Source organism: Callorhinus ursinus, unplaced genomic scaffold (genome assembly GCF_003265705.2).
Source record: "Callorhinus ursinus isolate GAN/ISIS: 27379988/994484 unplaced genomic scaffold, GSC_fseal_2.0 scaffold43, whole genome shotgun sequence".
Lineage (NCBI taxonomy): Eukaryota > Metazoa > Chordata > Mammalia > Carnivora > Otariidae > Callorhinus > Callorhinus ursinus.
The window spans coordinates 12,106,380-12,133,998 of NW_027397105.1; the positions used below are offsets into that span (position 1 = coordinate 12,106,380).

Here is a 27,619-nt window from a genome sequence, read left to right on the forward strand (position 1 = left end):
GGGGGAGACTGACACCACACTGCATGAATAAATAAGCTAAATCAATTTGTTAGATGACTCTAAGGGCTGTGGAGGGGAATAAAGGGGGGAGGCGATGGGGAGTCGGGGTGGGGGGAGGTTGACGTGTTCCACAGGGCAGAAAGCTGATACTGGACCTGAAGGAGGTGAGGGAGGGAGCGGTGAGGACTTTGGAGGGAAGAGCATTCCAGGCAGCAGGCACAGCGTGCACAAAGGCCCTGAGGTGAGGGTGTGCCTGAAGTGTTCTGGGAACAGCAAAGAGGCCAGCAGGAAGGCAGGGGTTGGCTGCTCTGTGCACTGCGGAGGGGTCAGGGAGGTTGGCCAGTCCCCACTCCTTGCTGGAGTTGCTCGGTCCTTAAATGGCTGGATTCAGGTGAGTCTACCGCTGAGCCCTCTTGCCAGCAATGGGGAGGAGGGAGGCTCCTTCCTGAGTCTGGGGAGGAAGAGAGGGTTTACTCATGATCCACAGCACTGCCCTGCCCCAGCTCTCTCCCCAGCTCCTGCTGAACCTGCTTCTCTCCCATTCCTGGACCCTCCTTGGGCCAGGCGGGGGCAGTGGGGCCTGAATATAGGAGGGAGGCACTGGGCATTGGGCTGCAACCCCTCCTTACCCTCCTGGTTTTAAAAAAACTCCTGATAATGGGTTTCTGGTGACCTGCAGTGCAGGCTGCCCAGCCTCCCCCTGCTCCCTGCACACCGCCTCCCCCCGCCCGCCCCAGCCCCCCAAGCCCAAGCTGTCTCCTCATGCTGGCTTCTCACTCCCTCTCTTCCCAGGAACTCAGTGGGCCCCTGAGCTGGGCTGGCCCTAGACCCCAGCGTACCCATGAGTGTTATCAGTGTGATCGTAACTGCTGAGTCTCAGTTACATACAAGAGAGGGAGACAAACATTGATTGGGAACCCACTGGGTGCTGGGCACGTTTGTGCATATTGCTAACTCTAATCCTTATTTCAGCCTTGCTCAAGAGCTATTATTATACCTATTTTATGAACAGTAAATGGAATCAGAGTAGGGAAAGGTTTAGGTTTTACCCAAAGGCCCCCAATAAGCAGATGCTAATTTTTGTAATAAAAGCCCATTTTAGTGATTGCTGGGAGCCAGGTAGCCAGATCCAGTACCTGTGGAGGCTGGGGAAGAGGAAGCTGAAGGCAATGAAGAAATGGCTTTTAGTTTTGCCTTCCTGTCAAACTCCTGGCCAGAGAGGTCATTGGGAAATGTTTGCCCTGGAGCCACCTGGGAGATAGTCTGCGATACTGGCTTCCCATTATCTGAAGAATAATCAAGGGGAAAAGAGAGATAACCCCGAGGGTAGAAAGGAGCTCTATTTGTTAAAACTTCATGAAGGGTGGCGTTGGGTCTGTTTCATGAATAAAACACCCTGTCCAAGACTGGAGCAGGCTACCTCCCGAAGTGGTGAGCCTCCCATCACTTGAGGCATGTAGACAGAAAATGACTTGTCTACTTGCTAGGGATGCTGAAAAAGGAATATCCCAGCGTGAGAGGTTGGCCTGGATGATTTCTGCAAGCTCTCAGACCTGGGAGTTTTCAAATGGCCCTGGCAGAGACTTCTGCCGCAAACTATCTTGGGCAGGAGGCTTTTGATCTGAACCACTCCCATCACACTTGAAGCTGCAGTCTGGCTTCTCCATGTCTTCTTTTCACAGAAAGGGGCAGGGGGTGGATTCGGGCTGGAGGAGTGGATTCCTCTAGTTGCATCAGCTCTGGTGTGACCTCTGACGTTTACCTTTCTTTGTTCCCAGATACACCAAACACACAACAAACTCATTTTTCTGGCTTAAAAAACAATGGGAGCAGCCAGGTAGGTCAGGAGAAAATTGGGGCTTCGGGAAGGTAGACATGGGGTGGGGGTAGGGGGGAGTGCCCTTTGGAGCACTCTGACTTGGGGTCCGGCAGTCCTTGCCTGGACACCCGGAGGAGGGGAGCATGTCTGACTCTTGGGCAACTGTAGGCAAACCAGCTTTTGAGCACCTATTGTGTACTCAGCCCTGTTGTGGCCAGTGGTAATTAACTTCCTGTGGGTCAGATCATGTGTACTGAGTTTTACCGATGTGTATTTCCCTTTTACTTTTTTTTTTTTTTAAGGTTTTATTTATTTGACAGAGCACAAGCAGGGAGAGCAGCAGGGGAGAGGGAGAAGCAGACTCCCCGCTGAGCAGGGAGATCAATGCGGGGCTCTGTCTGATCCCAGGACCTGAGCTGAAGGCAGATGCCTAGCCAACTGAGCCACCCAGGCGCCCCTTCCCTTTTACATTTGAGGACACTGAAATTTGCCCGTAGGTATAGACCTGGTGCATGCTCCAAAGCCAGTGTCCTTCCTCCGCCCTGTCTGGTTGGTGGGCCTGCCCCACGCTAGGGATGTTGTAAAGGTTGGGGCTGTCTGTAAAGCGGTCAGCGCAGGGACAGGCACACAGCGGCTGCTCAGCAGATGCTCAAGACCGTAGGTGCTCAGGGCTAAGCGCGAGAGAAGCGAGAAGCAGGCCACCTGAATCAGGAAGCAGCTGGCTTGGCAAAAGTCCCGCTTGGGCTCACAGCTGGCTGCGAGACTGCGAAAATCTGGGACTCTGAGTCTGTTTCCCCATATATATTAACACCTGGCTGCAAAAGGGGCTCTCTTGGACCTGACCATCTAAAATCCCACCTGCTTTCCTAAACTCCTTCCCTCCCACTCTGTCTCCTCCACCACTACTCCACAGATCATCAGCCTTTTCTGGATTCCTGAAGTACCCCTAATTCTGCCCTGTCTCCTGGCCTTTGCACACATGGTTTCTCTTCGGAATTGTCCTGCCCCTACACTTCACCTGTCTTGCACCTTCTTTTGTGTTCGGGCCTCCCGCAAGGGATCCTAAGGCACTTTGGCTTATTATCATCGGACCTCGCCCCCAGTTGCTTTCCATCACAGTACTTCTCCAGGTTATAATCCTTTATTCATGTTTTGTCTCTTCTATTAGGAGACAGTGAGGGCGGGGACCTGTGCTGTTCCCTACTGTACCCGCAGCACACAGACGAGTTCAGCAAGTACCCGGTGAGTGAACCAGAGAATGAATGAACAAAGGAGTGGAGGAGGTGTCTCCGGCCGAGCCAAAGAATAGGGAGGCCGTGGGGGCGGGGGCCCAGGGTCCCGGGGAGTAGCCTCTGCAGGAGACTACAGGGTGTGCTCGGCCTGCACCGCCTCTGGGCAAAAGCAAATCTCGGAGGGGGGGCGGGGGACCCCGAGCCTGGGCCAAAGTCCAAGTCCGCAGGGGGCTGCGCAGGAAGCTACTTATACCTAGGACCCGCAGCCGCCGGCTCCGAGCCCCACCGCCAGCCAAGGACAGGGAGGCCAGGTCAGTTGGCGGGCAGGGTGTGGGAGCCGGGGACCGAAGGGTCCAGGGGAGAGCCGCCCCGGAACTGGCGGTCACCGCAGCGTACGACCCCGGGGCTACCAGCTCTCGGCTCCTCGAGATGCCGTCGCGAGTTCCAGGGCAGTGGCGCCTCGCGGGGACGGGGAACTACATTTCCCAGAAGGCTGAGAGAACTTGGGGTCACAGGGAAAGCGCCCCGGGCGGCACAGCTTCCCGGTACGACAGGGTGCTTTTGGGGGGTGAGTCGGCGGCCGCGAGGCCCCGGTGGAGGCCCCCTAGAGGAGGCCCGGCTGAGGGGATGTGACGGCGGGGAGCAGAGCCGATGAGCAGCTCTGTGGCGGGGCCCGACTGCTGCGGAGGCCTCGGCAATGTTGACTTTAGGCAGGTACGGACCGGGCGGCGCGGCTGGGGAAGCAGAGAGAGGACTCGCGGGGCCGGGTGGGTCCTGCGGCCCGCAGTCCCGGCGGCCGCCGCCGCCGCCGCCAACGCCCACTGGGCGGGGCCCCTGTTGCCCAGGCAACGGGGGGCGGGGCGTGGTGGGGGCGGGGCTGCGCGTTCGAGGGCGGGGCGCGCGCGTGTGCGCGTGTAAGAGGGATTGCGTGTGTCGGAGAAAGAGTTCCTGAGTGTGTGTGTGTGTATGTGTGTTTGCCTCTGGGATTGTGTGGTCAGAGTTGCTCCGAGAGTGTTTGTTCTGAGTGGGAGTGTGTCCTACTGGAACGGGGCGTGGAGGCGTGTGAAGCAGGCCGACCAGGTGTGTTCGGGAGTGTGCGTGGTGGCAGCATGTGGATGCGTGGGAACTGGGAGGCCCCCCTGCCGCAGTTCCGTCCCCCTCCCCGGGCTTGAGGCCAGCTCTGCGGAGGAGGCGAGAGGAAGGTTTGCGCCCTCCCCCTGGCCTGAGCTGGCCGCAGAACATCACCTCCTTCTCGGGTGGATGGGTGGAAAGAGTTGACAGCCTGTAAGCATTGTGCCAGGACGGGGTGGGACGGGCCCTGCCGGCTGGAGAACCCGGCTACCTCGGGCGGCAGCCCCTTTACAAAGTCATAGGCCAGAGAGTTTGTCTTTTCCTGGTGTCTCTCCCCAGGTTCCCCCTCCCAATGGCTGTTCCTCTCCTGCATTCTCCCTTCTGTCAGAGCTTCCTTTTTTTCCACCTTTCCACCTTTTTCATCAGTCAGCCACTCTTCGTGGAGCCTGGGAGCTCCATCTCTGCCTGGACTTTCTTTAATCTAGAGCATTTCCCCCCTTTATGCATTTACTAATAACAGCCAGTCTTTAAGACAATAAGCCTGGGAGTATAGAACATTCACTGAAGGGGATAAAACTGGCCAATGTTTTAGAGAGTAGTTGGTGGAGAGGTGGGATTGAAATCCCTGTATCTGTGAGGAGGTGACCCGCGATCTGAGACCCAGTGATAAGCTCTGGTCAGCAGGGACAGGGCAAAGGCCTTAAATGGGGGAGTATTTGTCCAAGGAACAAAGAGAAGGCTAGCATCTGACCCTGACAGAGTGCAGGATGAGTTGACATTGGTAAGTGGGAAGCAGAAGAGAGGAAGAACAGCCTCCCTCATGAGGATGATGGTATCCCATGGAATCCTTAGAATCTTTTTTTTTTTTTAAAGATTTTATTTATTTATTTGACAGAGAGAGACATAGCGAGAGCAGGAACACAAGCAGGGGGTGTGGGAGAGGGAGAGGGAGAAGCAGGCTTCCCGCTGAGCAGGGAGCCCGATGTGGGGCTCGATCCCAGGACCCTGGGATCATGACCTGAGCCGAAGGCAGATGCTTAATGACTGAGCCACCCAGGCGCCCGGAATCCTTAGAATCTTAAACTGCAAATGGCAATTAGAGAATCTCTGGGCCCCACGTGGTCAGTGGTGGGACTTTTCCTGTTTTCTACCAGAGCAAATCTCGGATGAAAGGGCACTTGCAATGCCAAGGGCGCCCTCGGCATTGCCTGGCTTAGGGGGTGGATGCTTCCTGGAGGAATGACTCCGTGGGGAAGGGTAGGTCACCATTAACTTGAGGTGGGATGTCTTTGAGCCAGAGGCCACAATGCAAGGGGGGCAGTGGCCCAGCACAGGCCCAGTGGAGTTTTAGGGTGCTGCCGGGTCATCTGAGCAAGGCCCGTTTTTCTAGACCTGGCAGCAGGAGTAAGAATCAGCCATGGGGAGGGGAAGGTTAACTGGGTGTGTGGGGGATGGGCTTTTCTGCTCTCTTCCTTACTCCAGAGTCTGAGGGGGCTATGGAGTTGGAGGGAACTGGGAGCACTTCTGGAGACAGGTCAGGGTGACCCTAGTTGACTAAGATTCAGTTTGTTCCGCTGCTGCCTTTGTTGGCACAGCTAAGCTTCCTGTTAGCAAAGGATTTTTTCTTAACAACAACAACAACAACAACAACACAACATTAGTTATGTATTTGTCTTGTGATCATTCTCCTCCTTCTTCAATCAAAATCTCTGCTTTTAAAAGAAGCCCGTCAGTCCCTGGCCCAAGTGAGCACGAAGGTTTCTTTTTACCCTATGGGTATCTGAGCTGCAGGATCTCAGCCTGCGAGTCCAGCACCATCTGATAGGAATGCAATGTGTCCCATTTATCATTTAAACTTTTCTAGTAGCCGCATTTTAAAAAGTAAAAAGAAATCGGTGACATTCCTTTTTTTTTAAGACTTATTTATTTGTGGGGCGCCTCGGTGGCTCAGTCAGTTAAGCGACTGCCTTCGGCTCGGGTCATGATCCCAGAGTCCCGGAATCGAGTCCCGCATCGGGCTCCCTGCTCAGCAGGGAGTCTGCTTCTCCCTCTGACCCTTCCCCCTTTCATGTGCTTGCTCTCTCTCTCTCTCTCTCATTCTTGCTCTCTCAAATAAATAAATAAATAAAATCTTAAAAAAAAAAAAAGACTTATTTATTTGTTCCAGAGAGTGAGCGAGCACGGCGGGGGGGACGGGTAGAGGGAGAGAGAATCTCCGGCAGACTCCCCACTGAGCACGGAGCCCCACTCGGGGCTCGATCCCATGACCTTGAGATCAGGACCTGAGCTGAAACCGATAGTCAGATGCTCAACCGACTGCCACCCAGGCGCCCTGGCATTACTTTTTTTTTTTTTTAAAGATTATTTATTTATTTATTTATTTGAGAGAGAGAATGAGATAGAGAGAGAGAGAGAGCATGAGAAGGGAGAGGGTCAGAGGGAGAAGCAGACTCCCCGCTGAGCAGGGAGCCCGATGCGGGACTCGATCCTGGGACTCCAGGATCATGACCTGAGCCAAAGGCAGTCGCTTAACCAACTGAGCCACCCAGGCGCCCCCTGGCATTACTTTTAAGACTATTCCGAACAGTGCAGCCCTGGGGTACAATACCCTTAACCAGCCATTTTCTGTGTCTGTTCCAGCTGATAGGGAATTTTGGTTTTGTTTTTGATTAAAAAAAAAATTAACCCTTTGGGTTGAGGAGTGTACCTGCTATGGCCTCGCTGACAATGGCCCTTTGTAGCCCTTTGCCCTCCACACCCTGGGGTTCCAGAGCCTTGCTCCTCAGCCTCCCAGTGGCATGAAGCAAGCTGGCTGGTGGGTGGATGGCAGCAGGGACTGCCAGTTTGCTGATCACGGGCAGGGGTGCCTCCAGGACTCAGAAGATGGCTCCAGTGGGGCCTAGGGGTGCTGGCTTCTTGGAGAACCCAGTCTGCCAGGGCATAGTCATGTGGGCCCCTTTCATGCCCTTTTCATATGGACTCACCTGCTCTCATGAGCAGATGGGTGGTTTCACTTAGTGTAGGTGTCAAGAGGTGCCCTTCAGTTTCCTGATCTGTAAATCAGGGAGAGTAAGTGGGGCTTATAAGGAAGACCAGGATGAAATAAGGGTGTAGAGGAGCTTTACAAGTTGTCAAGGGTAGCCCACCGAAGGGTGGTCTTCAGAAGGCAAAAGCCTCTGTGTTCAGGAAGCTTCAAGGCCATGATGGGGGACAGGCCTCTTGATTTTTTGTGCTACAGGAGCCTGACTAAACCCTTGGAGGCAGGATCCCGGTGGCAGATGCGGGAGGTCTTGACTGCCTTGTGGGGGAAGATGTTTGCCTGCTATACAAATTGTTTTGAAAAATCTTTGGTTGCTATTACTTTGTTAGAATAAGTATCAGTCCATTTGATTGGATGACTGATTTTGGGAAGTTCTCAAGGACCTAATTTTTATCATCAGTATTTTGGGTCAGTCAGGGCAGCAGGGTAGGGGCTTTCCTCTGCCCCTCATTGTAACCTTGGGCAAGTCACTGAACCTCCTAGAACCTCAGTTTCTTCTGCTTCTGTTGAGACGATCACGTGGCTTTTCCTTATTTGGCTGTTAATGTGGTGAATTACATTGATGTTTTGATTATCGAACCAGCCTTGCATTCCTGGGACGACGCAGGATCCTGAGGTGGTATCCTTTGTATATATTGCTAGATTTGCTTTGCTTTTGTTGCTGTTGAGGATTTGGATGGCTGTGCTCATGAGGATAGGGTTTGTAGTTTTCTTGTCCTTTTTCTGGTTTTGGTATTAAGGTAATGCTGGCCTCTTTGTGTGAATTACAAAGTCGTCTCTCCTGTTCTGTATTCTAGGAGAGATTGTGTGGAATTGGTGTCATTTCTTCCTTAAATGTTGGTAGAGTTCATCCAGTGAAATCTTCAGGGCCTGGAGCTTTCTGTTCTGGAAGATTTTTAACTGTGAACTCATTTAAAAAAAAATAGATATAGGATTATATGTTGAAGGAATTTTGTTAGCTTATGTCTTTCCATGATTGGACCATTTCATCTGAGTTGTTGGCTTGTGGTCATAAGCCCCTTTATTACCCCTGTAATGTTTGTGAGGTCAGTGGGGAGATATTGGCAATTTGTGTCTTCTTTTTCCCTTGGTCAGTGTGACTAGAGGTTTATCTCTTTTATTTTTTTCCCAAAGAACATGTTTTGGATTTGATTTTTCTCCCCACTCTGGTTTTCTGCTTTCAGTTTGATTGATTTTTGCTTTTATTTTTTCCTTCTGCTTCCTTTGGGTTTAATTTACTTCTCTTTCCCTAATTTCTTTCTTTCTTTCTTTTTTTTTTTTAAGATTTTATTTATTTATTTGACAGAGAGAGACACAGCGAGAGAGGGAACACAAGCAAGGGGAGTGGGAGAGGGAGAAGCAGGCTCTCCGTGGAGCAGGGAGCCCGATGCGGGGCTTGATCTCGACCCCGGGATCATGACCTGAGCCGAAGGCAGACACCCAACAACTGAGCCCCCCAGGTGCCTCTCTTTCCCTAATTTCTGAAGGCAGATGCTTAACCAGCTGAGCCACCCAAGCACCCCCTCTTTCCCCAATTTCTTAAGGGCAAAGCTTATATTACTGTTTGGAGCCTTTTTTTCATTAATATAGCTCTTACCGCTTAGTCCCGCATCCCACAATTTCTGATATGTTGTATTTTCATTTTCATTCAGTTGAAGATACGTTAAAATTTCCCTTCAGACTTCCCCTTTGACCCATGGGTCATTTGGAAGTATGTTCTTTAGCAGGTATCTTTCTGTTATTGATGTCTAGTTTAATTCTCTTATGATCTGAGAACATATTTCATGCTTTCTGATTCTTTTACATTTAAGATTTGTTTGGGGCACCTGGGTGGCTCCGCCAGTTGAGCGTCTGACTTTTGATCTCAGCTCAGGTCTGGATCTCAGGTCTTGGTCTCCGGGTTGTGAGTTCAGGTGTGGAGCCTACTTAAAAAACAAAAAATTTGTTTTATGGTCCGGACTGTGGTCTGTCTTGGTGGATATGTGCACCTGGGAAGAATGTGTCATTTGCTGTTATCGTAGGATGTTCTATGAACGTCAGTCAGGCCAAGTGCTTGGTGGTGGTGTTCAGGTCATCTCTGTTCTTACTGATTTTCTGCCTACCTACTCTGTCAGTTCTGAGAGACGAGTGTGGAGGTCCCCAGCTGTCGTCATGGATTTGTCTGTTTCACCTTTTAGTTCTGTTGGGTTTTTCTTCATGTGTTGGCCTCAGTTTTTTAATCTGAAAGATGGGCATGCCCCATGGTGCTGTTGTGTGGACTGAATAACACCGTAATCCTAGCTAACATTTATCAAACGTTGCTAGGTGCCAGATACTGTGCTAAGCGTTTTCCTTGCATGATCTCATTTAATCTACCTGACAATCCAGTGAAGGAGATGCCACTATCATTCAAAGCCTTGGGAGTGTACGTTGACTTGCCCAAGCTTACACGGGGGGGTTTGTCAGGCCCGACCAGACTGGGGTGTACCGTGTCTCAGGACTGCGTTCTGCCCTGCCTCATTAAGGCCAGGGCTTGGTGTCCGGTAACTTCCCAGGGAAGGTCAGCTGGCTTACTGTTATTGCTTTTAATATATAACATGTAATTAAATAAACGTACGCAGTAGCATCACCCTAGTGGGGTGTGTCCTGGGCCCTCGAGGGTGAGTGTAAAGAAAAGGGGTCTGCAGCTCACCATCACACAGAGGAAGTGAGAGAGGGGACCCAAGGCGGAAGAGATGGGGACCTTGAGAAGCACGGGACCTGCCTGTGGACGCCCCTCCCAGGAAAGGGGCTCACTCTGGCCCTGCTGATTAGGGTGCACAAGCTGCCAGAGGCTTTTTGCACCTGGTCCAGGACGTGCTAGTTGAGTGAAGAGTGAATGAACGTCTTCCCCTTTCCTGAAAGGAGTTCTAGATTTGGGGAGTTAGAGCAGCTACTGGCCATTTCTTTTTATTGTGGGACGTAGGAATGCTTCAAAGCAGTGTTTTTCCAGATTTGCCTGTGGCTGACCACCATCGCGCTGTGACATTCCCACAACCTTCCTGTCTTGAGATGGTTTCGAGGGCTTGCATGCCCCCAGGTTCCAGCATGCGGGCTACAGTCCTTGGATCAGTGTCCTCTTACCTTTCCCTTAGGGTGCCTGTATTCCCAGAGCGCCCCTCTAGAAAGAGCTGAGATGCCTGTCCACGCTAGTTGGCTTTAAGCAAACAGAGGGAGGGGGCGGAAGAGCCTCAGGCCTGGAAGCACCCTGTGCACTTGTACTTTCATGCCTGTTCTCCCCTCCGTCCAGAATGTCACCTGGGGGGCGGGGGGAGGGGTCCAGTCTCATCACCTTTGCTTCATCAAAAGGAAACCCCGGGCTGAGACTGGTCACGGAAGGCCTGCCTGTGGTCCTCCCGGGAAGGTGGGAGTGATCCGACCCCAGCTCAGATTGTGAGCTGCCCAGAGACCTTCTTCCGAGCCAGATGCCCCCCCACCCCCACTCCCATGCAGAGTAGAAAAAATGAGGTTGGGGACCTGCCTTAGCCTAAAACTCTGAGGAAAAAGACTCTGGCACATTCATTCTTGTGTCTGTGTCCTGTGTCAGACACCGAGCTCTACCTAAAAGTTGCTCAATCAGTATTGCCTGAATCAGCTGAGAACGCCAAGGGCACTTGGGGGTCCCCTGGGAAAGGTGGAAGAGGCTGTGGGTCCAAAGACATATTTTGCAGTGATGGAGGGTGGCGCCAGAGGACCCCAGCCCCTCTGGCCCCCACCTGGTTCCTCCTGCCCTTTGCCGTATGTGATGTGTGGATCCCACTTGGCGATCGATGTGACTTTGACTCTCTGGGCCCCTACTGTTTGTTTGGATGTCACAATGTGACCCTGGGTGCTGTTGACCCGCAGCAAATCATCCCCTGAAGTGTCCTCAAAGCCTGCGGTAAAGTAAATTGCTATGAGCCGCTTCCTCACCAACCCGTAGCGTTTCTGTGGCCGAGTCCATTCATCGGTGACCTGAGTGGAATTATTCCTGGTTTCGGTAGGTAGCGCCTGTCCTCTTTTCAAACACAGAACTCTGCCATCTGTGACCTTGGAGCGGGATTCCGTTCTTAGAATGACCTGGGAGAGAAAGCCAGGACTTTTGCTGCTTTAATAAGGTTGGGGGTGGTTGGGGGTAGGGGAGCAGGGGAGGACGCTCCCCTTAGTCAAGGCAGCCCACTGGTGTGCAGGTGTGACTGAGGGACCCAGGATCCGGGACCCTCCTGATCTGCTCAAGGGGGACCTGGGTCTTTTGTTCTTTTCGGCTGATCCACTTTCAGGAGGGAGATCTGCCCTTTCAGGTGAGTTTTGGGAGGTGACAGGAAAGGACGGTCAGGTCTCTGGAGGAATACCACTGTGGACCATTAGTCATTCTTTCCTGCCAAGCAGGCCCTTCTCCTGGCAACGCAGATCCCCCACTCTCAAGGTGACCCGGGTGACTGGATACTTTCCTCCCACCAAGACAGTTTGACCCGAGGGCACTGGGACCTGGTGGGGGCTGAGGTTCCAGTTTTAACCATCTCAGTCCTAATTGGGAGACTCTGCTGGATGAGCCTTGGCTGCCCGCTTTGGCAGCCCCAGTTTCTGGCAGGAATCGGGAAGGGCTGGGCTGGCCGTGGCCTGCCTCTGCCCCCCACCCCTGCCTGTGATCTGGGGGTTTCTCTGAGCCTTTGGCTTTCCTTTTTTTTTTTTTTTTTTTAAGATTTTTATTTATTTATTTGACAGAGAGAGAGACAGCGAGAGAAGGAACACAAGCAGGGGGAGTGGGAGAGGGAGAGGCAGGCTTCCTGCCGAGCAGGGAGCCCGATGTGGGGCTCGATCCCAGGACCCTGGGATCATGACCTGAGCCGAAGGCAGACGCTTAACGACTGAGCCACCCAGGCGCCCCAGCCTTTGGCTTTCTTATCTGCAAAGTAGGCATAGCCATAGTGCTTGCCAAGATGGGGTATGTGAACCTGAAATAAAGGCTCTTTGATCTTGTGATCTGCACTGGGAAGTTTCCTGCAGGTGGGTCTTAGTCCTCAGACCCACCCCGCCTCCCCTAGAGTGTCACCTCCCTAGTGGATTGCTCAGAATGACTTTGAGTTGAATCCTTAACAACACCTGCAGCATTTCCAGAGGATATTGCTTCCCCCCCAGGCCGGTGGGGAAATAGGGGACACAGTTCCCAGTTCCCAGTGCTGAGGCTCTGGGGAGGTGTCATTTGCATACAGTGAAACTCAGAGACCTTTGTGTCCAGTTGGAAGGTCTAACGTGCAAGCTCCTGGCTAGCCAGGCTCCAACTGAGATGGGGAATACTTCCATCGCCCCCGAAAATTCCATGTGCTCCTCCCGGCCAGTGCCCCGCCTTACTTCCCATCCAGGTACCTACGCCTTCTTAGGAATGCCCTGAACCGTCCCCAGGCCTGGGTTTCCAGCCGCGACCCTCTGGCCATCACCTGCACCCTTTCTCACACTATACCCCCTTTCCTCCGGCTTGGTCCCGCCAGTGTAGGGTCAGCCTGTGAGATAGGAGGCATAACATTGAGGGCACGCCGGTTTCACCTGGGATTTGGGATTTCCTATCCTCGGGAAGGTGTGTATCCCCTGAGGCAAAAGTGATGGAGACCTGGGGATCCTGAGACAGGGCAGGCCGTGTGGGCATGGAGGGGGGCCTTGAGAATCAGGCCCACAGATAACTCTGTTTGCCTATGGGTAAGATGAGGATGCTGATGACCATGGGAGGATAGGGTCGGTGGGAGGCTCTTGAGTGTGTGTGGGGGGAGTATTCCATGTTCCAGGCGTACTGGCCCTGTGCTCCACTATCTGATGATCCAGAGGGCAAGGCTGGGTCTCAGAGGGCCTTTTGTGGGCAGCTTCTGGTGGACGGTTGGTGAGGATGCCTGGTTTGTGGAGTTGCTGAAGGGGGCAGGGAGGATCTGGAGGGGATGATGGGTAGTGGAATTCGGGGGGGGGGCAGGGCTTCAGGACTGCTAGTACCCCCCTGGTGCTCCACCCCCTCTCCTTCCACGCAGCTTTACACCCTAGGGACTGACCTGCCTTGAAGAGATCCCAGCCCCGGGGTTTCTAAGAACCTGCGAGAGCCCTGTCCCGTCCCCAGTCTGGCCGTCCTACCTCCCGTCAGCGCTTGTGAACACTACTTGATTTCTCAGCCTAAAAGGTGCCATAAAAATATTGATGAAGTACAGCGCCTGGGCAGCTAGTGAATCTGTTGCCTCAGAAGCGGAGGGATCTGCTGGCCACTCACTGCTGGCCGCCCACCTGCAGAATCTCCACGGCGGCCGCTTGGGCAATTTCCTGCCTCCAGTTTGAAGCCAGAAGGGAGGGGATCAGAGTCCCAGCAGCACGGCTGGCTGAGCTGGAGGGCCCTTCAGAGGTGTACCTTTAGCCTCTGCTTTTTACTGATGATGAAACAAGGGCCACTGTCCACTCAGCAAACATTTACTCTTTGTGCCAGGTGGAAGACGCAAAGATGGAGGGAAAAAATGGCCCCTAGCCTGGAGGGATGAGTATGAGACAGGGACAGAGAACCAAATAATTGTAATAGGGTGTGCACTAAGGACACAAAAGAGAGTGCCGTGGGTGATGGTAGAGGAGATGCTCCCACTGGGTCTTGAGGGGGTGAATAGGAGTTTGTCTGGAGGTGTCAGAGGGATAGAGAGTATTTCAGACATGGGCAGAGCCATCGTAGCAGGGTCTAGAGCATGTTTGGTGTGAGTGGTAGGGGTGGGGCAAGAAGGATGGCCGGTAAGGTGGGTACAGGTGAGTTCATCGCCTGTCAGTGAGTGCTGGGGTGGGTGGGCCCTGGGCCGGCGGGGAGGCCTGGGGTTCCAGAGTGTGGCAGGAAGTGAGGCATGGGAGGCTGGCTGGGGCTAGAGCGCCTGGGCAGTGGGAACAAAGGGGTCAACAGACAGATTGGACTCCTGGATGAGAAGGGTGAAGGGTCAATGGCAGGCAAGCTTTGACTGGGTGTTGAGGGTTGAGATGGGGACTGGGGAGCAGGGGCAGTGAGGCAGGCACCACTCTGGAAGTGGCCGAGCAGGACCAGAGCAGCAGTCTGGTGGCTCCCCAAGTCGGCTCTCCTTGCACCCCTCCCGGGGGCTCCTGTTGCAACAGTCAGCCCCATTGCAGCCTCTCAATGGGGCCTTGCAATCGGGTGCTTAATAAACGTTTCTTTTCAAACAGAAGATAGAACGTCCTTTGGTTCAGTCCCAGGCTCTCGAGGCTTTGGGGCTGAGGTGTGTGCTCGTCTCCCTCCAGGGTGGACAGCCTGTTTTGAAGCCTGTTCCAGCTGTTTGGTCCTTTGTGAGTGGCCTCACTTCTCTGGGTGTGTTCTCCAGGGCAACTTGGAATTTCCTGTCACAGCCCCAGGCTTTGTGAGGTGCCCGTCCCGAGAGCTGCCGAGCCTCCACTGCTCTGCCTGATGCACGGGGGACCTGGGGGGGTGGTATCTGACCTGGGACCTGAAGACGAGGAGGCTGGAAGGCAGGGTGTGGGGTTGCCTGCCTGGTGGGTGTTGGCAGCGCCCACTGGGTGCCCAGAGGCTGCGGTCAGCGTGGGGCAAAGCTGTGCTTTCAGTGTCACTTTTCCCTGTTTGCTGAGTGGTTGGCCCCCTTTGTCATTTGTTTATTAATAATGCACTCGGGGTGCTCATGTGGCCATTCTGTCCCTCAGCCATTTCATCCACATGTTCACGTAGCAGTGCCTTTGTTGGCTCCTTCGTTCTTAGCTCTGCCCTTGGCCCCTCAGCGGTGAAGGTTGCCCTTGACCGGGACAGGAGGCCCACACATGCAAAGGACACGCCGGGCCACATCTTGCGGGCTCCGTGACTTTCCAGAGTCTTCCCACCATCTCTACAAGCAGGATGTCTCAGTGCTGCCCCTGGGGGACATTGGGGCCATGTGTGGAGACATTTTTGGTGCCACTGGCCCCGAGTGGGTGGCGGCCAGGGGTGCAGGGGACAGTGCCGCCACAGGGAGCGCTCCAGCGCCAAGTGTGGACCGTGGAGGGCAGGAAACCGTGCTGTCGATGCGGCAAGGAGCATGAATCCGGCAGGTTGCTAGCCAGTCTCTTTTTTAAATACACACAGAAAGAACATTTAGTACAATGTGGCTATGTGTTATTTTCTAAAAATGTATATATGTGTATATGCTGCGGGAAGTCTGCCGCTTGCTCTGTTCGTGTGACATTTTTTTTTAAAGACTATCACAAGTTGACACATATGGCTAGTTTGTTTAAATTCTGTAGCTTAGCTGCTTTAGGAATGGGCCCCCTTAGCCATTCTTCCATGCCTCTTTTTCTTTGCCAGCACAGGAGCTTTGCACACTCAGGTGAGTTTCTCTGGGACAGGCGCTTGGGAGTGAAATTGCTGACAAGTAGGAGCACGCCTTTCAGTTCACACCCTCCGCAGCCCTCAAGCCTGCGTTGGCGAGGGGAGCCACAGCACTGCTGTTTTAGTTTGCATTTACCTGATTACTAGTGAGGTTGAGCGTGTCTCCCCACGAATGCCAGCCCCTTGGGTTTGCTCTGGGGCCTCCGGAGCCCTCTGCGTGCATGGTCCCAGTCACAGCACCTGGTGACCCAGACCTTGGTCCCGGTGGGGTCACTTCCCCGTCAGGGTGCTGGCCGCTCGTGACTTCCTCACCCAGCGTCCCCGCACGCTGTTCCCCTGCCACTAGCCCGGCCATTCTCGGACAGGGCACGACGTGGCTGATTGCGTTTCGGCTTTTTATCTTCAGTTTTATGGTTACACTGTAGTAACCTTTGCTGGACTTGCTTGTGCCCGAGCCTCCCGGCATGTTCCCAGAGGGAAACTTTGTTTCTGAGTTCTGGGGGCTTGGCACTCCATGTCCCCACGGCTTGCAGGGGGGCCGTCAGGGGGACTGGGCGTGTCTCCCGCTGACGCTGGCTCTGTCCCTGCAGGCAGACCTCTGCGTTATGACCCGGCTGCTGGGCTACGTGGACCCCTCGGATCCCTGCTTCGTGGCTGCCATCCTCACCATCGCTTTCAATCCGCTCTTCTGGAATGTGGTAAGTGCCCTAGCATGACCCTGTCTGGGTTGGACGGACAGACGGATGGCTCTTCCCTCCCCGTGTCAATCTCTGGCCAGTGTGGAATCGTCCTTACTGTTTCCCCTGCGAGGTCAGAGCCCAGTTAGGGGATGCTGGCCAGGGAAGCCCCTCATTCTGGGGATCCCACCACATGCTGGCCGCGACAGTCCTGGACTGCAGGGCTGTCCTGTGATGTGGCTGCGAACGTGCGCCCGAAGGTCTCAGTCTCCTAGAGGTAGAAGTAGATGGCCTCGGCTTAGGGGCCCCTTCCCTTCTGTGCCACGTTGCACAGTCCGGCGGCGGCTTCCTTGTGAACCCCCGCCCCCTGCCATGTGCTCTAGAAACATGGTGAGTTTTTCCTGAACGAGGCTCCCAGCGAAGCGGTTTGCACAGGGCTGGGCAAGTGTGCCGGGGAGCAAGAACGAGCTAGCAGGAAGGGAACACAGGAGCAGGCAGAACAGCACCCAGCTTTTCTGTGGGTATGGGGTTACTCAGGACCAAGAGCTGGGGGGGGGGGGCAGGCTGTGTGGGAAGGGGGCCCTGAGCCCTGTGGGGAAGGTGTGGGAATGGCCGACGGGCCCTCCTACTACCCTGTCTCTCTGGGACCCCAGGATGTGGGGGGAGCTCTTGGGGTTTCTGCAGGGAGGGAAGGGAGTGGCAGTGGTGTCCCCAGGGCTGCTTCCCGAGGCTCCTGCCCTGTGCCTGTGCTTGGGTTTGCTGATGCAGAGCCGCGGGCGTCCTGTGATCACCCTTGAGGGTAGCCTGAGGAAGGCCAACCTCAGCTTTAGCAACACACACTGTTCCAGACTGTTTTCATTTCAGGTGACCACTTGGTCCCAGGGGCGGAACACGACATGTTCTTCCTCTGGTTTATGAGTTAAGAGTCTTTTCTCTATCTGGGGAGATTGGTGGTGGGTGGGCGTGGGGGTGGGGGTGGGCCTGCACATCTCAAAGAGGCCGCATTCCGAATGTGCCACCGCTCCTGTCCTGAACACGCAGGACCCACCCCGAGATGGTTGGTACCCGCCTCCGGCTGGAGGGGACCAGAAGAGAGGGAGGAGCTCTGAGGGCTTCTTTGTCTAAAACCCTTCTTGAGGGCGCCTGGGTGGCTCAGTTGGCTAAGCGACTGCCTCGGCTCAGGTCATGATCCCGGAGTCCCGGGATCGAGTCCCGCATCGGGCTCCCTGCTCGGCGGGGAGTCTGCTTCTCCCTCTGACCCTGCCCCCTCTCATGTGCGCTCTCTCTCAAATAAATAAAATCTTAAATAAATAAATAAATAAATAAAACCCTTCTTGAGGCCTCCTGGGACCCCCCGCCTTAGTCCACACAGGAACCCCAACAACCCCCACCCCCCTGTCTGACCTGCCCCTGACCTGGCAGAAGCCTCCCAGCAAGAGCTGGTGTCCCGCAGGGCCTGCGCCTCCCTGTCCCTTTCTACTTTCTACCCATTCCTTCTCCCCCATCCCCGCTCCCCAGCCCCCACCCTTGCTCCTGCGGCCTGAGACCACGGGGCGGGGGGGGGGGTAAAACGGGTATGTGGCAGGCGGGAAAATTTGCCCCCATGGAACCTGGGACAGCAAAAAAGGGGAGCTTTGCAGGTGTTAAGGTTCTCAGGATGGGGAGATTGTCCTGGATTATTGGGGTGGGCCCTCAGCGCAGTCACGTGTCCTCATAAGAGGGAGGCAGAGGGACATGAGAAGACACTGGCTTGGAAGGCTGGGATGATGCGGCCGCCGGCCAAGGAAGGCCGGGGTCACCAGAAGCTGGAAGAGGTGAGGGACGGATTCTCCCCTAGCGCCTGGGGGTGGGGGGGGAGGGGGGAAGCGCGGCCCTGCCGGCACCTTGATTTGGCCTGGAGACACTGATTTTGGGCTTCAGGCCATTAGAACTGGGGGAGCAGAAATTCCGTTGTTCTAAACCACCTAGTCTGTGGAAATTGGCTACAGCAGCCACAGGAACCGGGTGCAGGGTCTCCGAGAGGCTGTTAATCCATGCTGGAAGGGCTGGCCGTCTGCTGGGAGTGTGCAGTGCTCCCCGCCGTCCACGGTCCATGCCCTGTGGGCCTGGCTGGTCTCCCAGCGCTGGGGGCTCGGCTTGCCGAGTGCACGGCGGGTCCCGGGGACACTTCTTCGTGCACAAGCCCCTTCTGTTATTTCCTGCAGGCCCTTCCAATGGTGTGTCCAAGTTCATTTTGTTTGTTTTAAGGTTTTATTTATTTATTTGAGAGAGAGAGAGAGAGAGAGAGAGAGAGAGCATGAGCTCACAAGCAGGGGGGCAGGCAGAGGGAGAGGGAGAAGCAGACTCCCCCCTGAGCAGGGAGCCCGATGCTTGATCCCAGGACCCAGGGATCATGACCTGAGCCAAAGGCAGATGCTTAACTGACGGAGCCACCCAGGTGCCCCTGCAAGTTCATGCTGAAGTCGTGCCACGGCCCACAGCCACGGGGTCAAGGTGCTTAAGATTTGGGAGACGGGCAACTCATAATCTGTGCATCTGTCGTGAGGTTTTTTTCTTTTGTTATAGTGTTTGATTTGCTTTGCTTTTGAAAAAGTTATTCACTGGAACAGTCTGTGATCATCCGTGGGAGAGAGAGCTCTTCAGCGGGTTCAGAATGGCAGCCCTTAGGGCAACCTCTGTGGTTTAGGGGGCTGCTGCTGGCCAGACGGTGGGTGGTGGAACAGGAAAAACTGGTCTGGGTGGGCCTGCCCCCCCCCCCACTCTGTGCGTGGGGACAAGATCCTAGCCCGTGAGCAGTAAGGGAGGGGGCACCTGTGAAAGTGCTTGCTGAGCATTGATTCAATGGTCATGAGAGCTGATACTTGGCAGGACATGCCATGCTTGGGCATTGTGCTGAGTGTTTCACACAGCATTTTAGTTGATGGGTGGGGCGAAGGCTGTTACTGACCCCTTTGGAAGCAGGGCCCCTGAAGAGGTTCACTCATGATGGCCTACCACATGCCAGGTACCGGGGGCACAGTGCTTGGGTTCCAAAGGAGCTGATGTCCTAGGAAGGGGACACTGTGAATAAACACACATTCCACCATCGCACGGGATGAGGTTGGGGGGCGGTGAAGCTGGGAAGGGGGGGAGCAGCTGCTCAGGGCAGGGGTGACCTCTGAGCAGAAACCTGCCTCCACGTGGGAGGGAGCCCTCGGGTATCTGGAGAAGAGGAAGCGACAAGTGCAAAATTCTGGGTGATTTCAAGGAAAGGCCGTTGGCTGGAATCAGATGGAGCTAGAAGGGAGGGCGGCAGGTCAGAGAAGGGGCTGGGGTAACAGTACTGACCTTGTAGGCTGTGGGGAGCGCGGGGGGGGTTCTGAGGGGAGAGCCGTGGAATGAGTGGCCTGATCTGACTCAGGTCCAGGCTGCCGTGGGCTGATGAGAGCAGACAAGGGGTGAGGGTGGGGCTGGAGGCTGTCACAGTGCTGGAGGCCCAATGGTGGCTTGGACCAGAGTGGCACCAGCGGAAGTAGAAGAAGTGGTCAGATTCTGGGCACAGTTTGAAAGCCGGAAGAGTCAACAGGATTTACCATAGTTTGGTGGGGAAGTGTTGGAGAGAGGAGGCATGGCCAGCTCCAAATGGGACCTCAGTGACTTATAAGAAACATGGATTTGGGGCGTCTGGGTGGCTCAGTCGTTAAGCGTCTGCCTTCGGCTCAGGTCATGATCCCAGGGTCCTGGGATGGAGCCCCGCATCGGGCTCCCTGCTCGGCGGGAAGCCTGCTTCTCCCTCTCCCACTCCCCCTGCTTGTGTTCCCTCTCTGGCTGTGTCTCTCTCTGTCAAATAAATAAATAAAATCTTGAAAAATAAAAAAAAGTATGGGGTTTGGAGAACTTCTGGGTTGGTGGACACATGGAGACGTGGAGAGGGCGTGCCCAGAGCATGGGCACTCACACCCCTTCCCCGTCCCTCACCCTGTTCATCTTTTCAACTGGGTGATGATTCCTAGCCTTTAAGATCCTTTGTCATAAGCTGGTAGTCAAGCAAATAAGCAGGTTCCCTGAGTTCTGTGAGTTGGGCAGATAGAGTCAGAATTGAATTGAATTGTGGGACACCCAGCTGGTGTCAGAGAATTGGCTGGGTGTGTGACAAAATCCACACGTCAAAATTGGGTGCAGAATTGTAGAGGGTGTGGCCACGTGGGACAACGTAGGGGCTGAGGGAACAGAGCTCCGTTCTGCGAGCATCTGGGAGATTCCGGGTGGAGACCTTGCCAGTCTGGAATTGAGGGGAGCGCAATGGCTGGGGTTGGTGATGATGTGTGAGGCCATGGAGAGTGGCCCAGGCTGAGTCTGGCCTTGGACCAGCACCTTCTGATTGCTCCAGGGCCCACTGTCTGCTTCCCCGGGGCTGTAGCTCTTTGAAGAAGCTACAATGTTGGCTGGAGGGGCCTGCCGCCCTGTCAGAGCCAACATGTGGGTGTGTGCTACCCCCTCCCCATCAGCACCCGGGCCCCGCCTCTCTCTTCTTCCTTCCCCCTCTGTCCCCGAAGCCGGTTTTGATCCCCTCCATTCTGTTAGAATCCTAGAGCTTCAGAGAGCTTTGTTGCCTTCTGCTGCCCTCTTGTCGGATCTTTGGGGAAACTGGTGACCCTCACAGTTTCTTGTAACCCTGTTCTCCTTGGGCCTCACCCTGGTCTTCTGGCTTGGTTTGCTGCTCCTTGTGAACAGCTTTTCCTCATTCATTCGTTCACTCACTCATTCATTCATTCAACAAAGGTTCATCGAGGGCGCCTGGGTGATGCTGTCGGTTAAGCGTCTGACTCTCTCTCTCTCTCTTTTTTTAAGATTGTATTTATTTATTTGAGAGACAGGGTAAGTGAGAGAGGGAACACATGAGCAGGGGCAGAGGGAGAGGGAGAAGCAGGTTCCCTGCTGATGCGGGGCTTGAAATCCCAGGACTCTGAGATCATGACCCAAGCCAAAGGCAGCCGCTTAACCAACCGAGCCACCCAGGCACCCCTAAGCGTCCGACTCTTGATTTCGGCTCAGGTCATGGGGTCCTGAGATCAAGCCCCATGTCGGGCTCCGCGCTGAGCGTGGAGCCTGCTTAAGTCTCTCTCCTTCTGTGCTCCGCCCGCCCCCCCCTTCACACTCTCTAAAAACAAAACAAACAAAACAAACAAAACAACGCATGCTTGTTGGTCGAGAACACTCTGTGTGCCAGGCACTGTGTGAGCCCACAGGAGCCAGGGAATAAAGCTGCGTGGTCTCCTTGTTAGAGATCACAAATAGGTTTGTAATTAAAGTGGTGAAAAGGTCAGTCGCTACCCCGAGGGACAAATTGGGGATTCTCCCTTTGTCATCCTGTCTCAGTCTCAGGCCCAGAATCTTCTCAGGGTACTAGGGCCTCGGGTCCAGGTGCTGCGGCCCCACCTGGGCATGTCCAGGCCCCCAAGGGAGCTTGCTGTTTGAACCCTGGCCAAGACGGGGGTGTGGGCTGTGTGCTCCCCTTCCAGGGGCCCGGGGCAGAGATCCAGGGGCCAGCCCTCACTCCTCCCTCTCACCAACCCCCCAGGCCCTGTCCTCACCAGTCCACCTGCTCAGTGGCGGGGCGGGGGGGCACCTGCTCACCTGGTCAGCACTGCAGCCTTCTAGCCAGGCTCCCAGCACTCCCTGCACCTGTCCACTCATCCACACGGTGCACTCACTCCTTCACACGTGACCACGGGCCAGGGCCAGACCGTCCAGTGTCCCAGCACATTCTCAGTTGCTTAAAGGCGCCCAAGCCTTCCAGCAGAAGGTGTGAGCCCTTTCCCCAGCCCCTGAGGCCCCTCTGCCGGGCATCCTGTTGGCTGCAAGCTCCGGGTCCTGGTCCCTGCCTTTCCCTTCCCCCTTGCCGAGGGTGTCCTACGTACCCATGCCGCCTCTTCCAGGCAGTCACCCCTGCTTCTCACAACCCCCCTTCCCAGCCCACTGTCCAGGCCCAGGTTGCCAGCGTTGGCATTGTTGACATTTTGGGCCATCCTGTTCACTGCAGGGTGTTTAACTATGTCACCTGCCTCTACCCACCAGGTGTCCAGTCTCAAAGGTCTCCAGATGTTGCCAGGACCCCTGAGGGGCACAGTTGCCCTGGTTGGTCTGAGTGAGGCAGCCCTTCGTGCCTGCTGCATGTGTCCCGTGTTCCCTTTGGCGTCACTGCTTGCCCCTTGGCCTTCCCCTTAGCTCGGGTGTTCCAAGCGAGCCCCTGCCTTGTGCCCCTGTACCCCCAACCCTGGCCCGTGCCGGGCACTGTGTGTTGTTATGAAGGGCAGAGCCTCTGCCTCACCCCTCCTTGGTCACGCCCTGTGCCCCGTGTCTACTGGGTTCTCAACAGTTGGCCTCTTCTGCAGTTTTCTGGGGTGGTATCCGTGGAGGGGGCCCATCTCCATCTGTGCCACTGGCGTGTGCATACTCTGACTCTGCAAAGGAAGGGAGCCACGGGGAGGTGAAGCCCAGCGGGCCCAGCTATTCGTGGCAGCCCAGTAAAGATAAGATAGACGCGGCCCTGCGCCATTCCAGCTCTGGGCACGCCCTCCAGTGTCAGGATCACAGTGAGCCCTCGCCAGGCTATTATGATGTAGCCTTGAGCTCTCCTGTTGTTTATGGAAGAAAATTGGCCTGCTTTGGTGTCTTAACTATTATTGAAGGCAAATTGCTTGTTAGGACGTCAAAGCTGATTGAGACTATCAGCGCGTTTGGACACCCTGCTAAGCTGGATGCGTTTATGGACAGTGACCATATTGTTAATCGTCACGTGGGGCCCCCCCTTGGGAGAGCAAAGGGCTGCTTCTCATGATCCAGCCGGGACGGCAGCTGTCCGCGGGGACAGTCCCGGCCAGCAGGTTTCTTCTGCGTGGAGTGTGCTTCTGAGTTGTGCGTTCTTGCCCCAGCTCCCTGCTCCCCCCAGCGCCCCCCCCCCCCCAGGGTGCCTGCTCTCTCACACCCTTACCGGCTTGCATGGTGTCTTCTACCTGAGACTTATCCTTCCAGACTGTGCGTACCGCGGCCCCCACCACCCCCAGCCCTCCATGACCCACTGCCCCACGCTGTGTCCCAGCCTCAGACTCTTCTCTCCGAGGGTGGGATCTACAGCTGGTGTCCGGGCAGCCCACATCTGCAGCAGGATGGCCAACCTGCTTCTTGGCCGGGGCTTTTGGGGTTAGTCCTGCATCCCCAGAGCCGCTCGTTCCTGGGTTGGTCACCCTATCGGTGGGGAGACACAGCCTCCCAGAGGGTGAGCTGGGAGGAGGCAGCTCTTTCCATCCATGAAGAAGGGGCACTCGCTGCCTGGCTTGGGGGGCTGGTCCCTCAGCAGAGGGATCTTTCCCTGGCTGAGTGCCTGAGGGCCCTGGGCTTTGGTGGGAGCCAGGAAGGCAGGACAGTAGATGGCGCTGTGGGTAAGACCAGGACCGCCAGGGGCAGGTGAGCTGACACCTTTACTGTGCACTTGCGGTGCGGCCCCATTTTCTGGTTTCAGATCCCCAGCCAGCAATCCGTTGGCTAATTTCAGGTGCCCCAGAGGACCCCCCCGCCGCCCCAGGTGCCAGGAAGCTGACCCTGCAGGTGTCATTGGGCTGAAGCAAGGGAACCAGCCTGGCACTTGGGAGGGAGTCCCGGGTCCCATTCCCTGTGTTCACACTCCCTCTGGGCCTTGGTTTCTCCATCTGTGAGGTGAGGACACCCATCGAGCTGTGAAACACAGGGACCCACTCACTTTGCCACGCGCTGCCCTGGGATGGTGGCCCTTTGCTGGGTCCAGGGGAAGAGGACGGCCCTTGCCCTCCTGGCACTGGTGCTTGGGCCTCCAAGGTAAGGTTGGGTCTCACAAGTGCAATGTGCAAGTCGGGGCTTGACTAACAATAAAGCTTGCAAGTAGAGGACACATCCAGAAGACAGGAGACAAGAGAGGGGCTGTGAGTCTTCTAGGCTTGCAAGGCTGCACAGGGCCTGCTGAGGTATGGCGGGGCTTTCTAGAGGAGCAGCAGGGGGGAGGATGGGGGGCAAGAGTCGAGAAGGCCAAAGATAGGGGAGGTGTGTGGAGAGAAGGTGGACTGGTGGGCCTGAGGCCCCGGAGGGAGGGCCCTGAACATTGGCTTGCACCCGATTGTCTGCTGCAAGCTGGTGGTGCGTGTGTGTGAGCATGGAAGTGTATGGCTGCACATGAGAGTGTGCGAGTGTACCCGAGCACGCACGTGCGTGTGTGAGAGCATGGAAGTGTATGGGTGCACATGGGAGTGTACCCAAGCACGCACGTGCGTGTGTGAGAGCATGGAAGTGTATGGGTGCACATGGGAGTGTGCGAGTGTACCCGAGCACGCACGTGCGTGTGTGAGAGCATGGAAGTGTATGGCTGCACATGGGAGTGTACCCGAGCACGCACGTGCGTGTGTGAGAGCATGGAAGTGTATGGGTGCACATGGGAGTGTACCCGAGCACGCACGTGTGTGTGTGTGTGTGTGTGTGTGTGTGTGTGTGTGTGGTTCAGACAGGCTGGGCAATTGGGACGGGCGTGAACCCAAACTGTCTGAGACCCTGGCTCCCATCTGGCTTAAGAAATCTGGCTCCCAGGTCATGGCCATGGACCCACTGGGCTCTGAGGCGGTGTTTCTGGTTGAGAAAACATCCTCCTCTGCCGGGGGTGCATCTTGCCACTGCGGGAATGCTGAGCTGGGCTTGCTGGTATAGCTTGGGGCACAAGCAGGGTTTTTCACTGAGCGGGCGGGCTGGTGGGCTGGGCATGACTGAGACCTTGGTCCCTAGAGCCAAGAGAGCACAGAACCCTGGCTGGCCAGCCACTTAACGTGTCTCTAACGACTGATGTCACCTAGGACACCATAGCCCTCCCCCGGCCCCAGGCTTCCTCCCTGTCCCGGCCCAAGTGGTGCTCAGAGCTGGATTCGACAGAACTAATGGCATGTCTGGTCTCAGCTTCCCGGCTGGGGACAGTCAGCTCCTTGTTACCAGGGACCCACACTTCCTCCTCTGGTATTTCCATGTCGGCTCAAGGGCCAGATGCCCCGTGTGTGTGTGTGTGTGTGTGTGTGTGTGTGTGTGTGTGTGCTTTTCTGAGCCAGGGAGTACTCGTGCGTTTTTAGCTGGAAGCAGCTCTGGTCGTCCTGCAGCCCCATCCCTATCCGAATGGAGAGCTATACTGGCCAGCGCGTCGCTCCGTGGGGCTGTGGCACTGGCCTGGCGGGGGGAGCATCGTGCCATCAGCCGGGGCTAACTTTAGACTCTCCGTGCCTGAGCACCGTGGTGATTGAGTGTCCACGGCGCCTCGAACTGGGTCAGCTCACAGTCTTTGCCAGGATCCCTCGGAGTGACACAGTTAAGAATAAAAGGGAGGGAAGCAGAAGGAGACTGTCTCCCACCAGAAGCCCAGGCCAAACCGTGACCTCCTCCTTCCGCTCAGCATCCTGACTTTCTGGAGATGCGATTTGAGTTTTCTTAGAAAGTCTGAGCTGGGTGGGGGTGAGGCGCGGTGGTGATGGTGGGGGGTGTCCAAGCACTTCTTCCTGTGATGATTTATTTTTGGTTCTGGCCTCTGTGGCCTCGTGAGGACATCAGGTACCGTCAGCACGTGTGGGATTGAAATGCACATGTTGGAAAGGGCTCCTGGCTGAGTGGTTTGGTGAAGGTGACCTCTTGGGATCCTTCCCGCATGGAGGGGGCCAGGGCGGAGTTTTGTTACCCCAGGTTTTCATGGGGATTCTGAGCAGATCAGGTCCTCCTACGTCAACCTTTCCGTAGACCCTGCTGGCCTTCGGGTTAGATGTGTGGCTTGGGGCTCATTCATCACCTGGACCCAACCACCTGCTTCCATAGGGTCTGTCTCCTTGTGACTCCCTCCCCTCTGCCATTCTGCAGACCAGATCTCTTGCCTCCTTGTATCTTCTTGGTGTGTTCCCTCTTGCTGGAGGGGCCTCCCTTCCTCTCCTGTTTCCTGCACAAGCCTGTGCTTGTTCTTTAGCCAGCCTGCCCTGAGCCCTACGCCCAAGCGGACATGGGCCAGCATCCCCCGTGTGCCTCCCCGACTGCGCAGCGTTGCTAACCCACAGCTCCGTGGACCCTGTTCATGTTTCGCCTCCTCCCTCAGACTGCGTGCTCCCGGAAGCTAAGGATGGGACCTCGCCCAGTGTTCGAAGGGGTGGATGGAAAGGTGTCCTTCCTTCATTGGGGGCGAGCCTGAGTAGCCTGGGGAGCGGTGGGCCAGGCAAGGTCGCCCCTTCCTTTCTCCGTCTGCGAGAACGAAGCCAGGTCCTCCCGCAGACCCCCAGTGCTGCCGTGAGGGCGCTGTCAGGGATTAACGAGTCGCCGCCGGGAGTGTTTAGCAGCCTGGGAGGCCGCCTGGTTGTGTTGTTGGCTTTGCCCCATTCCTGGGTCTGCCCTTGAGGCCGGCTGAGATTCCATGGACAATTTCCAGGGCTTGAGGTTTTGTCTCACTTTACCTCTCACTTGCTCTGTGACCTGAGCCAGCCCCTTCCCTTTCCTAGCTCTCACTTGCCTCATCGGAGGTCTGTCGGGCGCCTTTGCCCGATTTCCTCACTGTGTGGCAGCGAGGCTGTTGGAGAGGGAATGGGTGCAAAAGGGTTTGGAAGCGTGAAGTGCCCAGTGTCATCTTTGGCTCGAGGGAGGAGCAGCTGCGGGAGCCGTCTGGTTGTGGGCACGTCCAGAAGAGCTCTTGCATCAGTGGAAACTCCTAGAGCCTTTATCCCCCCTGCCACCCCCCTAAGCTTTAGGCCAAGTGTTTTCACTTGTTCCAGAATCTCCTGCCCCTGAAATTTCCATGGCCCCCAGATACATCTTGAAGAGTAGTTGCTGGAGCTGGCGACCCCTCACTTGTCCCCAAGAGTCAGGAATGAGCCAGGGAGAGACTTTGACTCAGGAGATGATGGGCGCGCATGGGGTCGGCCAATGCCGTGCTTAGGGGCATGCATCACCAGGCGGTATTTTCAGGCTCTCCAGTGTCATCGGGCACCGTGCCAGGCTGTGGAGTTCCGGTCCACCAGTTGCCCAAGAGGCAGCCCCCTTCTTTTGCCACCTTTGTCTCCGATTCCTGCCCTCCTCGTTCCCTGCCTTGGAGAAGTCATACTCAGGAGGGCCAAGGTGGGGGATGGTCACCTGGAGGTCCTGGGTGGAGAGGGGTGGGGAATCCAGGCCACGTGATAGAAAATGGGGAATTGGGGGGAGTCTGCGGGGGGAGGGAGGTAGAGCCTATACAGATCCCCCAGGGTAGCTTCCAAAGTCAAGTGCTTACTGTCCAGGGCTCCGGCCCAGCCCCGGAGGCCAGCCCCTGTACTTGGGTATAAGGTTCTGCTAACACACCTTTGCTGCTTTCACTTTGTCCGATGCCCCTGCTCCTGGGTGGGCCCACTCGTGCTGTCTGGGCGTGTAGTGCAGTGGGGGAGGGTGTGCAGAGAGGCCCCG

General features: G+C 55.7%; 1 protein-coding gene across 11 annotated transcripts in view; it reads left to right on the forward strand.

Moving 5' to 3' along the window:
* The window catches only part of PEMT (phosphatidylethanolamine N-methyltransferase), an 85,832-nt gene that overhangs the window by 6,416 nt on the left and 51,797 nt on the right, over positions 1–27,619 (forward strand). For 6 of the 11 annotated variants that reach the window (XM_025864006.2, XM_025864002.2, XM_025864005.2 and 3 more), the window contains 2 exons: positions 2,988–3,061; positions 16,082–16,189. In XM_025864006.2, the coding sequence (XP_025719791.1) occupies positions 2,988–3,061; positions 16,082–16,189 (182 nt within the window). Of the gene's footprint in view, positions 1–1,778; positions 1,838–2,987; positions 3,062–3,213; positions 3,363–3,549; positions 3,766–11,014; positions 11,160–16,081; positions 16,190–27,619 lie in introns of those variants that run through there. The other 5 variants (XM_025864009.2, XM_073881811.1, XM_025864008.2 and 2 more) reach the window with 5 other exon arrangements.